The 15,631-nt window shown below is 49.3% G+C and overlaps 1 protein-coding gene across 1 annotated transcript; it reads left to right on the top strand.

Annotated features, from left to right (window-relative positions):
- The first annotated feature begins 2,761 nt into the window (after window positions 1-2,761).
- On the top strand, window positions 2,762-15,205 carry LOC149408853 (uncharacterized). Its single transcript, XM_089650370.1, has 4 exons — window positions 2,762-3,030; window positions 9,842-10,082; window positions 10,133-11,153; window positions 11,256-15,205. The coding sequence occupies exons 1-4, from the start codon at window positions 2,762-2,764 to the stop codon at window positions 15,203-15,205; spliced, it is 5,481 nt and encodes a 1,826-aa protein (XP_089506496.1).
- The last annotated feature ends 426 nt before the right edge of the window (window positions 15,206-15,631 follow it).

Consider the following 15,631-nt stretch of genomic DNA (forward strand, 5'->3'; position numbering starts at 1 on the left):
GGAATAGGTTTAGTTGAAGCTCTGATTGTAGATGAATGGTTTGAGTCAATGAACAACGAGACGCTGGGGATAACCTGATGAAATTTAGAATTTAAACATTTAAGAACAAATTTGTCAGCAAATAGTTGACGCCTTAAATAAAGAGGAGGATCAGAACATTCTACTTGAAGGGAATTGATGGGTGACGATTGCATCGCTCCAGTTATTATTCGCAAAGATTTAGATTGAATTTTGTCTAATTTATTAAGTACATTTTTTGAGGCAGTACTAAAAAGTGGGCAGGCATAGTCGAGATGGCTTCGAATAAGTGCATTGTAAAGCAACTTAATGCAAGTAGGGTGAGCTCCCCACCAAACGCAAGATAATGATCTGATGATATTTAAATTTTTTTCGCATTTAGTAACTTAATTATTAATATGGGAAGACCATTTAAGTTTCCTATCAAATGTTACTCCCAAAAATTTTACTTCAGAAACGTTGGAGATTGGAGAATTTTTAAATAAAATTTGAACGGGGGGGTTTTTATGGCGGTTTGAGAAGGTGACACACTGAGTCTTTTGGATTGAAAGTTCAAGACCATTTAACGTGAGCCATGTGCAAAGGGCATTCATGGCTTCGTTAAGATATTTGACGGCAAGAGGGATGATTTTGGATGATAAGAAGAAAGCTATGTCATCTGCGAACTCGATAATTTTTATTTGTGGGGGAATAGTGACATGCATATCACATGTGTATATATTATACAGTAAGGGGGACAATACATCGCCTTGTGGTAAACCCTTCCAAATAGACCTACTTTGAGGAGAAATATCTGGAAGTTCAATGAAAATTTTTCTATCTAGAAATAGATTAATAATAGATTGGACAAACATGGGGGGAAGGCCAAGGCCTAGAAGTTTTTTTTTCAGGATTGGGATGGAAACATTGTCAAAGGCGCCTCAGGGCCGCCGACAGCTAATCTGGGCCCCAAGTCTAGTAGACTATACCGGGCCCCCTCCCCACAACTTACCGGGGCTGGGGGTGAGATAACAATTAATAAGTTCATGCTTACCTGCTACTGCTAGGAATACTACTTCATTACCTTTTCTTATACCATTATACCAATCATTCGAATTTAGCATAATTATTCAATGGAAATGTTTAAAAAGTTATGGTGAATACTCAAAATAAAATATTTGTGTTTCTTGTTTGTGTGTATTTACATATTCTTCGTTAATCAAGATATCTTGAGGCTAAATTAAATTATTATATTTGAAAGACAGAAAACAGGTAACAAAAATAAATAATCAATTTTCAAAACCAATGGAAAATAAATTAGGAGTACCGCAGTGATCGATCCTTGGACCCCTATTGTTCATACTCTATAAGTCTATATTAATGACATGGTGAAAATATTTTCAAAATGCAAAGTACGACTATTTGCCAATTGTACCGGACGTACCTCCACCGACTTAGATTAATTTGCATAAATCTGAATTTACGCAGAGGCAGTTCCTTTACAAACTCACCTCTGCGCATATTCGAATTTATGCAACAAAATTCTCTCTATAAAATCTGTAATCTTATCTGTTGATTAATAAATAAAACCACGGGGTCAAGCAGTCATCATTATAGACAAAAAACAAAGGCTTGACCCCCCAACACCCTCTTATAAATTAAAATACCTATCATAATAAATTTGTACAAAACATGGAAGATTTGCATGAAATTTTAAATTGTGCAAACGCAGTTTCCTTTACAAAACTTGCCGTTTGCACAAAATTGAATATTGTGCAAATCTTCCCTTTTAGATACCAACTCCCTTTAATATTTAAATTTGCATGAAATTTGAAATTGTGCAAACGCAGTTTCCTTTACAAAACTTGCCGTTTGCACAAAATTGAATATTGTGCAAAGCTATTTTCTCTCTTTAATATGTAAATTTGCACAAATTAAATATTGTGCAAAGCTGCCTTGTAAAATATATTTTCTCTCTGTAATATGTGCAAACTCACAAAATGTATCTGAATAAAAATGAGCCGGGCAAAGTGGGTTGAAGAACAGTCAGGGACCTAGTCAAAATCGTCCCCTTCCAAGTTACGCAACAACGGCGCTCTCTCCTGTGACAAATTCCGGGAACCCAAGAATAATTCTCGGAATTTGTCGCTAACAAAGGGAGAGCTAGGCCCGTTGGTCCTTTAAAAGGCGGACAACTTGTGCAATTCGGCAGAGAGCCAGCAACCATCGAACGACCAACACCTCTCCTGGACTGCCCTGACTGCCATCTTCAAGCCTCTTCTGCCCTGGACCTTCACTTCAACCTGGCCTTCTTCTTTCTTCCGGCTCCCTGGTGTTCATCAAGAAGAAACTTTTACAATAGTCGAAGCGTCCCTAGTCAGGGCGCAGGTTCCCCCCTACCTTCCTCCCCCCTGCCTTATACCTTTCTCCCACATTTTCCCCATTTCTCCCTTTTCCCTATATTTTTCCCCATTTTCCCCCACATTTTCCCCATTTTTCCCTTTCGTAATTTTTCCCCTTTTTTACCACATTTTTCCCCATTTTTCATTTTCCCCATATTTTTCCCCATTTTTTCCATTTTTTTTTAATATTCTCCCTACTTTTTCCCGACCTTCCCTTCCAAGGCGTCGAAGCGGCCAGCCGGCCACTCCCGCTATATCGTCTGTGCGGCCGGCGACTACAGTGCCGTCCCGTACATGGTCCTTCGAGCCGCGATCGCCTCTTCACGCCTTCACTCCTTCACGCCTTCCAGTGACGTCCCAAGATGCCGTCCCTGCGGAGTGGCCGCGAGGCTTCAGCCTCCACCCCAGATTCACAACCCGACGTGGAGCTGGTGACAGGCCCTCACCCCGCCGGCCCTGCCGGCCCTCACCCTGCCGGCCCTCACCCTGCCGGCCCTCACCCTGCCGGCCCTCACCCTGCCGGCCCTCACCCTGCCGGCCCTCACCCTGCCGGCCCTGCCGGCCCTGACCCTGCCGGACCTGCCGCCCCACGCGCTGCCAGCCCTGCTGACACTCACTTTGCCGGCCCTGTGTAATGATCTGCCCTTTCTACTTCAAACTTTTCCTTCTCTTCTTTCTACGATACATTTTCCTTAAGTCCCGTAGGTAACTTTTCCATAAGGCTTTGGTTATATATATATCCGGGGTAGGAAGGTCCTCCCTGCCGTCTTTTCTTTATTACACACCCCTTCAAGTGTGTACATCCTAGTTTGTCTACGTGACGTACGACCTTGAACGTACTCATTTCACGTGACGGTTCAGTATAAAAAGGCTTCACCGAACGTTGTGTTGGGTTTTTGTTTCTCGGTTTAGAAACCTAGTTATTTATGTTTTGTGTGGTATCCCTTGGTTCTTTTGAGATAGAGTGAGTTGAATCCATTACCGCTGTTTTTCAAAACCATTTTATAAACCTTATCTTCTAAGTCGCCTGCTCACCCCCCCCTAGCTACTCGATTCTACCTATCGTAGGGTAATGTGAATATAATAAAGTGTTAGATTTTATATATGTGATATACATACGATAAATTCATGGTGTTAGTTGTCGGCGCCATCCATGTATATATTTTGGGAGGGGAAGGAGAGGAAAGGAAATGAATTTTTTTCAAGTTAAGACTGGCTCCTCCGCTTACCAAACAAAACTGATGGATGATAATTCGAACAAGGCAATCGATATCTGCGTGTCTGGATATCACAACCGGCCGGGTCTCCCCTTGTTCCAAATCGGCAACCTTCACGCCAGAATAAAGAAAACCAGGTCTCTTCACCAATTTCAGAATTGCCCCAATCTCAAACACCTCCAGGATAAACTACTTTACTGAGTGTAGAAGGGGAAAACCATAACATCCCTTTATCACGAATCTAGTCGCGAAAATGTGACACGCAAGGTCCTAAGTTACGTGCCACCTCCAGAAAACGTTGTAACTCCCACGCCGTCGGGGATTTACATCCCTTTCTAGGTCAATACACATATAACACACGACGATCTTGTCGACATTCTGCCTGCTTATTAACGATAGGTTGTGTGCCTACCCATTCAGCCAATTATCATGTGAGATATATGTAAGGTCTACTCGATATGCCAAATTTAGGATGAGGACTGTCTGTATTTTAATATTTGGTTCCAGTATTTATTTTATGAGGTTACTAGCATCCTCGTGTATTAGGTATGGGTAACTTCTACTGAATACCTATCCTCTCAGGTAAGGTATAAACGGATAATTGGTTTGATGTTTTGCATTTAATTTAAAGAGGCTGCCTACCTCTCGAAAGATACCTGTTGAGAAAAGTTGTTCGGTTGGTAGTTTTATTTCGGAGATTACCATCTCCCTCTTTCGTCTTTAGATTTGTTTTCGTGCATCCCAATTCGTAACTTAGAAAGTCAAACAATAGATGAAAAGTATTAAATTAGAAAAGTCAAATAACAGAAGAAAAGTTTTCATTTTGTTCCGTCTGGTTGCATCCGAACGCTTTCAATTTGGGACGGCATACGCTAGCAAAACTTCCCCTTTGACTGACTGTACTCCGCGCCTCTCGGCCTATATATGAAAAGGTCGTTGACTCGTCTCTCGCTCACAGCTGATTGACAATGCGTCTAGCGTATCCCTTTCTATGGGAAGATTATTTGGGTTGCAGGCGTTGCAAACTCGATTCCTGTACCTCGGTCGTATCCTATTATTATTAAAAGGGTCCTCTGAAATTTAATAAATAATATAAAAAAACTCACCCTGTTAGTCACCTCCAAATCCTCGTGTGAAACTTACCTGGTTACACTATATAGCTAAATCACTTTAATTTTCGACCTCCTCCCTACGCTTATAAAAGGGTGATTAAATATTCCTGTAAATAAACTTGTACCTCCCTAATCTGTTAGGATTCGAACCCACAGTTAATAATCTATTTGATTCTCTGGTTTTCGGTCTCCGTGGATAGAATGCCATCTCGCCAAATCAATAACTTAGCCCGATTAAACACTTCCTGCCTTTAAGTACATTCACTCTATTTTAAAACGCAATCAATATTTTTATTATTTTCATGTTTTTAAGACAAGCAATCTAGTTCGAACTGTATACGAAATCACGTTCAAATCAACACAACTTTATAACACAATCGCGATTGCACAACACCTGGCGCCCCTGAGGTGGGTTTTTACAAAACGGCGCTCTACAAATTATCCAATTATTATTATTGTCATTATTATTAATTGTTTTCCCACTGAGTCGAATCACTTTCACTTCACACAAACACCGGATCAATAATCTTTCACTTTAATTCAATATTCCGCAATATTCTCTAATACCATTTGAATTCAATAATTAACTGCAATTTCAAACAACACTTCTGATTTGTATCCCTTTCTCGGGGCTGTCAATCCACCCAAGTTCCAAACTCGACTGTCGCTCCGGTCTCTCCTTTCCCGTGGGAATCTGTTTACTCCAGGCCTGTCTGTCCATAAATCTTCTCATATTCTAAACAAAAAAATTTTTGGAGTATGTTTGTCTCGTTTATTTTATGTGAGTATCCAAACATCACAGCCTCCCTTTAGTTCTAAGCCCAGCGGGTAATCTCGCTTCCTCGTGTTAGTCGATGGGATTAGAAATAACTATAGGTAATTTACGTTTCTCGAATACCTCTGTATTTATTTTTTATTTTTATTTTAAATTTTATTTTAATTCTTCCAAAATGTTGAGCGCCCCTGTTCTTCGGTTTTTTCTTCGCAACCTACCATCTGTTTATTTTTTGGTTTCCGTGATTATCGGCTTGTTCTACTGGTGAGTTTTTTTTCCGCCCTCAGCTTTTTCAAGTGTTTCGTGTCGCTATGGGTAGAAATTCAATATGTCATGTCACACTTGTTTATTTTAGAATTTTAAACTCCGAGTTTTGTTTATTACATAACAGTACTTGACTTAACTTTGTGTTTTTTTCATCTCAATGCGTTATTTGTATTATGTTCGAGTGTTATTTATTTTCATGTTGATTTATTTTGTGTCCTCGGCTGTGATCCGATGGTTTTTTGTCCGTCTGTGTTATTTATGACTTAAACATTCTCTGCCTTTTAGATCTGGAATAAACAATAATTGTTTACAGTTATTCTAATATCAACGGTATAAAATATGCCATATACTTCACGATATCCGATGCAATGTTTATTTTAGATTTGTCCCAGCTATCTTATTCTTGTGTTATAATTAATCCGATTTCGATGTTTGTTTATCCTTTGGCTTCGTTGTTTATGAACATTTTAGATGTTTTTTGTCGTCACAATGAATTCAATGTTTTCCGGGTCTGTCTGTTTATTCTATTTTGACTTTGAAGTACGATGTCTCTGTTATCATTTTTGACGATAGGTACCATTTATTTTGCTGTTAATGTGAATTAATAAGGTTTATGAAATCCATTTTTTTTTTTCAACAACAGTAATGAATTCAAACCAGCTTGTATATCTATCTCTCCTGGTCACGGCACCAGATGTAATGATCTGCCCTTTCTACTTCAAACTTTTCCTTCTCTTCTTTCTACGATACATTTTCCTTAAGTCCCGTAGGTAACTTTTCCATAAGGCTTTGGTTATATATATATCCGGGGTAGGAAGGTCCTCCCTGCCGTCTTTTCTTTATTACACACCCCTTCAAGTGTGTACATCCTAGTTTGTCTACGTGACGTACGACCTTGAACGTACTCATTTCACGTGACGGTTCAGTATAAAAAGGCTTCACCGAACGTTGTGTTGGGTTTTTGTTTCTCGGTTTAGAAACCTAGTTATTTATGTTTTGTGTGGTATCCCTTGGTTCTTTTGAGATAGAGTGAGTTGAATCCATTACCGCTGTTTTTCAAAACCATTTTATAAACCTTATCTTCTAAGTCGCCTGCTCACCCCCCCCTAGCTACTCGATTCTACCTATCGTAGGGTAATGTGAATATAATAAAGTGTTAGATTTTATATATGTGATATACATACGATAAATTCATGGTGTTAGTTGTCGGCGCCATCCATGTATATATTTTGGGAGGGGAAGGAGAGGAAAGGAAATGAATTTTTTTCAAGTTAAGACTGGCTCCTCCGCTTACCAAACAAAACTGATGGATGATAATTCGAACAAGGCAATCGATATCTGCGTGTCTGGATATCACAACCGGCCGGGTCTCCCCTTGTTCCAAATCGGCAACCTTCACGCCAGAATAAAGAAAACCAGGTCTCTTCACCAATTTCAGAATTGCCCCAATCTCAAACACCTCCAGGATAAACTACTTTACTGAGTGTAGAAGGGGAAAACCATAACATCCCTTTATCACGAATCTAGTCGCGAAAATGTGACACGCAAGGTCCTAAGTTACGTGCCACCTCCAGAAAACGTTGTAACTCCCACGCCGTCGGGGATTTACATCCCTTTCTAGGTCAATACACATATAACACACGACGATCTTGTCGACATTCTGCCTGCTTATTAACGATAGGTTGTGTGCCTACCCATTCAGCCAATTATCATGTGAGATATATGTAAGGTCTACTCGATATGCCAAATTTAGGATGAGGACTGTCTGTATTTTAATATTTGGTTCCAGTATTTATTTTATGAGGTTACTAGCATCCTCGTGTATTAGGTATGGGTAACTTCTACTGAATACCTATCCTCTCAGGTAAGGTATAAACGGATAATTGGTTTGATGTTTTGCATTTAATTTAAAGAGGCTGCCTACCTCTCGAAAGATACCTGTTGAGAAAAGTTGTTCGGTTGGTAGTTTTATTTCGGAGATTACCATCTCCCTCTTTCGTCTTTAGATTTGTTTTCGTGCATCCCAATTCGTAACTTAGAAAGTCAAACAATAGATGAAAAGTATTAAATTAGAAAAGTCAAATAACAGAAGAAAAGTTTTCATTTTGTTCCGTCTGGTTGCATCCGAACGCTTTCAATTTGGGACGGCATACGCTAGCAAAACTTCCCCTTTGACTGACTGTACTCCGCGCCTCTCGGCCTATATATGAAAAGGTCGTTGACTCGTCTCTCGCTCACAGCTGATTGACAATGCGTCTAGCGTATCCCTTTCTATGGGAAGATTATTTGGGTTGCAGGCGTTGCAAACTCGATTCCTGTACCTCGGTCGTATCCTATTATTATTAAAAGGGTCCTCTGAAATTTAATAAATAATATAAAAAAACTCACCCTGTTAGTCACCTCCAAATCCTCGTGTGAAACTTACCTGGTTACACTATATAGCTAAATCACTTTAATTTTCGACCTCCTCCCTACGCTTATAAAAGGGTGATTAAATATTCCTGTAAATAAACTTGTACCTCCCTAATCTGTTAGGATTCGAACCCACAGTTAATAATCTATTTGATTCTCTGGTTTTCGGTCTCCGTGGATAGAATGCCATCTCGCCAAATCAATAACTTAGCCCGATTAAACACTTCCTGCCTTTAAGTACATTCACTCTATTTTAAAACGCAATCAATATTTTTATTATTTTCATGTTTTTAAGACAAGCAATCTAGTTCGAACTGTATACGAAATCACGTTCAAATCAACACAACTTTATAACACAATCGCGATTGCACAACACCTGGCGCCCCTGAGGTGGGTTTTTACAAAACGGCGCTCTACAAATTATCCAATTATTATTATTGTCATTATTATTAATTGTTTTCCCACTGAGTCGAATCACTTTCACTTCACACAAACACCGGATCAATAATCTTTCACTTTAATTCAATATTCCGCAATATTCTCTAATACCATTTGAATTCAATAATTAACTGCAATTTCAAACAACACTTCTGATTTGTATCCCTTTCTCGGGGCTGTCAATCCACCCAAGTTCCAAACTCGACTGTCGCTCCGGTCTCTCCTTTCCCGTGGGAATCTGTTTACTCCAGGCCTGTCTGTCCATAAATCTTCTCATATTCTAAACAAAAAAATTTTTGGAGTATGTTTGTCTCGTTTATTTTATGTGAGTATCCAAACATCACACCTGACAGCGCACCGTCCTCCGATGCAGAGGAGGATTCAATCACAACAGAGGACACGGTCAGGCAGCTCCGGAAGGCGAACCGGACAATGAGCAGGCAGCTCGCTCTGCTGCTCGCAGCCCTCCCCACCGCGACGCAGTACCTGCCAGGGGCGGACCCCCCTGGCACCCACCTGGGCGCCTACCCTGGTGCGGCCCCTGGTGCGCATCCTGCCGCCTACCCTGGTGCGGCCCCTGGTGCGCACCCTGCCGCCTACCCTGGTGCGGCCCCTGGTACGCATCCTGCCGCCTACCCTGGTGCGGCCCCTGGTGCGCACCCTGCCGCCTACCCTGGTGCGGCCCCTGGTACGCATCCTGCCGCCTACCCTGGTGCGCACCCTGCCGCCTACCCTGGTGCGGCCCCTGGTGCGCACCCTGCCGCCTACCCTGGTGCGGCCCCTGGTGCGCACCCTGCCGCCTACCCTGGTGCGGCCCCTGGTGCACATCCTGCCGCCTACCCTGGTGCGGCCCCTGGTGCGCACCCTGCCGCCTACCCTGGTGCGGCCCCTGGTGCGCACCCTGCCGCCTACCCTGGTGCGGCCCCTGGTGCGCATCCTGCCGCCTACCCTGGTGCGCCCCCTGGTGCGCACCCTGCCGCCTACCCTGGCGGGCCCCCTGCTGCGCCCGCTGCTGCGCATCCTGGCGCCTGCCCTGGCGAGCACCCTGGCGCAGCCCCTGGTGCGCACCCTGCCGCCTACCCTGGTGCGGCCCCTGGTGCGCACCCTGCCGCCTACCCTGGCGGGCCCCCTGCTGCGCCCGCTGCTGCGCATCCTGGCGCCTGCCCTGGCGAGCACCCCGGCGCGCCCCCTGGTGCGCATCCCGCTGCCTACCCTGCTGAGCGCCCTGGCGGACCCCCTGCTGCGCCCGCTGCTGCACATCCTGGTGCCTGCCCTGGCGAGCACCCTGGCGCGCCCCCTGGTGCTCATCCCGCCGCCTACCCTGCCGTGCACCCTGGCGGGCCCCCTGCTGCGCCCGCTGCTGCGCATCCTGGCGCCTACCCTGGGGGCGGGCCCCCTGCTGCGCCCGCTGCAGCGCATCCTGGTGCCTACCCTGGCGAGCACCCGGGCGCACCTCCTGCCGGTTACCCTGGCGCCTCATCTCAGAGCTTCTCGCCGCTGTTTCCCCCGCAGCCGACAGCCGATGAGACTGCCCATCACACCAGCGAGTGGGTCCGACAAGGCGCCGACCCGTTCCTGGCACAGCTGAGCACCCTGCTGGCTGACGCCATCCGCTCCACGCGCGCCCAGGACAGCCCGCGTCCCTCAGTAGAGGAGGACCTTCGGATGACCGCCCTCATTGCCCGGCAGTCCACCGCCAAGGACCTCCCCATATTCTCGGGCGACCCCCTCGAATGGCCGGCCTGGATTGCGCAGTACGAGCAATCCACCTCGACCTGCAAGCTCACGCTGAGCGAGAATCTCATACGATTGCAGCGTGCGCTTAAGGGGAAGGCGAGGGAAAACGTATACTCGCTCCTACTGAACCCGGACCGCGTGCCCGAAATCATTTCGACCCTGGAGGAGCGGTACGGCGGATCGGGTTCGATAGCGAACCTTATGCTGGACAAGGTGAGGAAGCTGCCCTTCCTGTCTGCCGAAGCCACCTTGGAGGAGATTGCTGACTTCTCCGGGACAATCCAGAACCTGGTGGCTTCCCTGCGGGACTTGAGGACGGGAGGCTACCTCACCAACCCCGCCCTGCTGGCCGACATCACTGCCAAGATGCCATGCACATTGAGGATGGCCTGGCTGCTGGAGCTGCGGATGCTGGGGCAAACAACCCAGTCCACCATCCTCCAGTTGGCAGCATTTCTGAGGGGCGTCGCCGGCGTGATCCCGGTCAGCGGGATGGTGGATCCCTTGAGATCCGGCAAAGGGCGCCGGGAGCACGTGCTGGCCAACGCTGTGGCCACACCGCCAGAGGGGAAGGCCAACCGCCCACCACCACCCGTAGTGAGAACAATAAACAAAAACAAAGTGAAAAGTGCGTGCGCTCAGTGCGGTGAGCCACACAGAACTCGGGAGTGCCGCGAGTTTATTGCAAAACCGCTCTCCCTCCGGTGGGAGACAGTCCGCACTAACAATCTGTGCCGCAAGTGCTTGGAGGCGCACCACTCCAGGGACTGCAAGGAGACAGTGTGGTGTGGTGTGGGTGAGTGTCGCTACCCGCATCATCGGCTGCTCCACCGGGAGACGGTCGCGGAGGTGAACCTTTGACGCCAGACAGTGGACAGCCGCGTGCTGTTAAAAATAGTGCCGGTTGTGTTGCGGGGCCCCACGGACGGGGAAGTGTCAACGTTCGCTCTTCTGGATGAGGGATCCACCATCACCCTCATCGACGCTGACACCGCAACGCAGATCGGCGCACGCGGCCCAGTCCACAGTCTGCGGCTGCACGGGGCGAAGGGGATGTGTACCTCCGACGCCCGCTCCCAACGCGTGAAACTGACGATCCGGGGCGCTGGATTGGAATCCACCTTCACCATCACCGCCCACACAGTAGCTGACCTGAGCCTGCCGGAGCAGCGCGTTCCTGGAAGACGCGTCACCCCAAAACTCTTGATCGGGCAGGATAATGCCCACCTTATCGTGTCAAGAGAGGTCCGTGAGAATAGCACTACTCGAATAGTGTCACGGACCGCTTTGGGGTGGATCGCCCACGGAGGCTCGAGCCTCAGCAATGACGGGCCAGCTACCACACTGGCCCTCCAGTCGGAGACCGCTGCAGATGCCCGCCTGAGGGAGTTGGTAACATCCAACTTTGCCGTCGACTCCCTCGGCGTCACGTCTGCGGCGAGAGTCAATGCCATGGACACAAAGGCCATGGCATTAATGGCAGAAACCACCCGCCCCCTACCTTCTGGGCGGTGGGAAACTGGCCTCCTGTGGAGACACCCTGACGCCACACTACCCGACAACCGGCAGTGTGCGCTGAAGCGGCTCCAGTCCCTCGAGAAGAAGCTCGCAGCGGACGCAACCCTGGCAGCGGCGTACAGCGACAAAATGACGCAGCTTGTCGCCAAAGGCTACGCCAGACGCCTCTCCCCCAATGAGGCGTCGCTCCCTGCCCCACGGAAGTGGTACCTTCCCCACTTCGCCGTCACCAACCCGAACAAGCCAGGGAAAATAAGGGTTGTGTTCGACGCCGCCAGCCGATGCCGAGGGACGTCACTTAACGACCAACTGCTCACTGGCCCTGACCTGCTGTCCTCTCTCCTGGGGAACATCCTCCGATTCCGGGAAGGCGGTATAGCCATCGCCGCCGACATCCAGGAGATGTTCCTGAGGATCCAAATCAGGAAAGAGGACCAGTCGTCCCAACTTTACCTATGGAGGTCGCCAGACCGGCAACAGCCGGACACCTACCAGCTGGCGTCCATGATGTTTGGGGCTACCTGCTCACCCAGCAGTGCCCAGTACGTGCGGAACAGGGTGGCCGGTCAGTACGAGCACCAGTACCCGGCCGCCGCAGCAGCCATTCGTTCACGGTTTTACATGGACGATTACCTGGACGCAGTGGACAACCCTGACGAAGCTGCTGCCCTAGTCCGAGACGTAAGGGCCCTCCTTGCAAAGGGAGGGTTCCACCTTACGAACTGGGCCTCAAACAGCCTGGACGCCATCGCCGATGTGCCCCCTGAAGACCGCGCCACCTCCACGGTAGCTATCAGCAGCGGGAGCAGCGAGACCGAGAGGGTCCTGGGACTGGTGTGGGACCCATCTACCGACCGCTTCATCTACACTTTCCTGGAAGCGGCCAGTCTAGAGGAAGCCACACGGCCTACAAAGCGGCAGCTCCTCTCCATCGTGATGAAGATCTTCGACCCGGTGGGCTTCGTCTCCTGCCTCACCATACGGTCGAAGATCCTACTGCAAGCCGTGTGGCGTTCGAGCGTTGGATGGGACGACCACATCACCTCGGAGCACGCTGAACGCTGGAGGGACTGGATGAGCCTGCTCCAGGAAAGCAGCGTCTCCATCCCACGACGGTCGCTCCGACAGAGGTCAAGCAGCGTGACCCTGCACCTCTTCTGCGACGCCTCGGAGCAAGCTTGCTGTGCCGTCGCCTACTTCGTGGAGGAAGTGCAGGGCACCCTAAAAGCCACCTTCATCGCCAGCAAATGTAAGGTGGCACCTCTCAAGCCGCTATCCATACCCCGCCTTGAGCTGCAGTCCGCACTCATGGCGGCCAGATTGGCCAGAACCATCCGGTTGGAGAGCCAAGCGAGGATAGCTTCAACCATCTTCTGGACGGACTCGACCACAGTGCTGTGCTGGTTACGCACCGATCCGCGCACGTACTCTGCGTTCGTGTCCAACAGGTTGGGCGAAATAGATGAACTCACCTCCATAGCCAATTGGAGGTGGGTTCCCACCAAGCAGAACCCGGCCGACATCGGCACACGGGACTTGGAGCTGCCCGACCTGTCACTCCAAGGAAGATGGTTCAACGGCCCCGCCTTCCTCACCACACCGGAGAGCGACTGGCCAAAGGAGCGCACCCTCACAAAGCCAGACGACCAGACCCTCGAGACCCGGCCCCGACACTACGTCGGGCACATCACCACAGCCGGAGAGGCCCTACCTCTGGTCGAGAGGTTCTCGTCATGGCACCGGCTGATCCGGGCTACAGCGTGGGTGCTACGCTTCATCAGGCGCTGTCGGACGGGCCCAAGCCGACCCCCTGAAGGCTCCTTACGAGCAGACGAGCTGACGGAGGCTGAGCGCAGATGGGTGAGAAGGTCCCAAGAAGACGCCTTCTCCACTGACCTGCACACCATCCGTCGCAGCCAGGCGCTACCTGCCGCCAGTCGTCTCGTCAGTTTGGCCCCCTTCCTCGGACCTGATGACGTTTTGCGGATGGGCTCACGGCTGAGGGAGCTCACTGGAAGCACGAGCGTGGCGAAGACCCCCGTGATCTTGGATGGCTCCGATCCATACGCCCGACTGCTGATCCGCCACTACCATGAAAAGGCGGACCATCCAAGCACGGAGAAAACTGTGGCCGAGATCCGGTGCAGCTTTTTCATCCTGCGCCTCCGTACCATCAGCAGGAAAATCAGCCATGAATGCCCCACCTGCCGCTTACGACGGAGCAAGCCCTCTCCTCCACTGATGGGGGTTCTCCCGCCGACCCGCCTGGCTCACCACGTCCGCCCCTTTACACACTGCGGACTGGACTACTTCGGGCCAATGGAGGTCACCGTCGGCAGACATCGGGAGAAGCGCTATGGAGCCCTATTTACCTGCCTCTCCACCCGCGCCATCCATCTGGAGCTAGCGGTCTCGCTGTCTGCTGACTCGGCCATTATGGCCCTACAACGGATGACCGCCCGAAGAGGTCAGCCCAAGGTGTTGTACTCAGACAACGGGACAAACTTCCGTGGTGCGGACGCGGAAATTCGAGATGCCACGGCAGCCCTGCAGCAAGATGACAGGATGACGGACGCCATGGCTACCAAGGGCATCGAGTGGCGCTTCATCACCCCCCTAAGTCCCCACATGGGGGGAGCCTGGGAAAGGTTGGTGCGCTCGGTAAAACGAGCCCTGAGCGCCACCTTAAAGGAGAGGGCGCCAAGGGAGGAAACCCTGCGCACAGCATTGGCAGAGGCTGAGTTTGTGGTCAACAATCGGCCACTAACTCATGTCTCTGTCGACCCGCGGGACGAAGAGCCCCTCACCCCGAATCATTTCCTCATGGGGTCTGCCGGGAACCGCCCACATCTGTCACTCTACGACAGCAAGGAGGAGGAGGTATGTCTCCGTCGCCAGTGGCGTATCAGCCAACAGCTCGCCGATATGTTCTGGAGGCGGTGGCTCCGTGAGTACCTCCCCACCCTGGGCGCCCGACAGAAGTGGCACCACCCGACTGACCCCCTCAAAGCTGGTGACTTGGTGGTCATCTTAGACCCCGCGCTGCCACGCAACAGCTGGCCGCGCGGACGTATCGTTGAGGCCATCCCAGCTGCCGACGGCCAAGTGAGGACAGCCCGGGTCCAAACAGCCACAGGGACGTACACCCGCCCTGCTGTAAAACTCGCCCTCATCCTCCCCGCACCAACACCAGCGCCCGCACCGGCACCAGCACCAGCGCCGCCCTCTACAGCACCCGGACCACGGATGCCGCATGGGAGCCCCAACCCCCAGCGGCCAAGGGGAACCGGACGTCGAGGACGCCGCCGACCTGCACGTCCGGACCGCTAGGCGCAGCCGTGACTGCACCGGGGGGAGAATTGTACCGGACGTACCTCCACCGACTTAGATTAATTTGCATAAATCTGAATTTACGCAGAGGCAGTTCCTTTACAAACTCACCTCTGCGCATATTCGAATTTATGCAACAAAATTCTCTCTATAAAATCTGTAATCTTATCTGTTGATTAATAAATAAAACCACGGGGTCAAGCAGTCATCATTATAGACAAAAAACAAAGGCTTGACCCCCCAACACCCTCTTATAAATTAAAATACCTATCATAATAAATTTGTACAAAACATGGAAGATTTGCATGAAATTTTAAATTGTGCAAACGCAGTTTCCTTTACAAAACTTGCCGTTTGCACAAAATTGAATATTGTGCAAATCTTCCCTTTTAGATACCAACTCCCTTTAATATTTAAATTTGCATG

This window comes from Hesperophylax consimilis, unplaced genomic scaffold (assembly GCF_061612785.1).
Source record: "Hesperophylax consimilis isolate HC1 unplaced genomic scaffold, BYU_Hcon_1.0 scaffold_49, whole genome shotgun sequence".
In the NCBI taxonomy this organism is placed as follows: Eukaryota; Metazoa; Arthropoda; class Insecta; order Trichoptera; family Limnephilidae; genus Hesperophylax; species Hesperophylax consimilis.

Bases quoted from the DNA above. Each gene is read 5' to 3' on its own strand.
- LOC149408853 (XM_089650370.1), top strand. From the start codon at position 2,762: ATGCCGTCCCTGCGGAGTGGCCGCGAGGCTTCAGCCTCCACCCCAGAT. The intron at 3,031-9,841 runs GTAATGATCTGC...TACCCTGCTGAG, and splicing joins ACTCACTTTGCCGGCCCTGT to CGCCCTGGCGGACCCCCTGC. The intron at 11,154-11,255 runs GTGAGTGTCGCT...TGTTAAAAATAG, and splicing joins GACAGTGTGGTGTGGTGTGG to TGCCGGTTGTGTTGCGGGGC.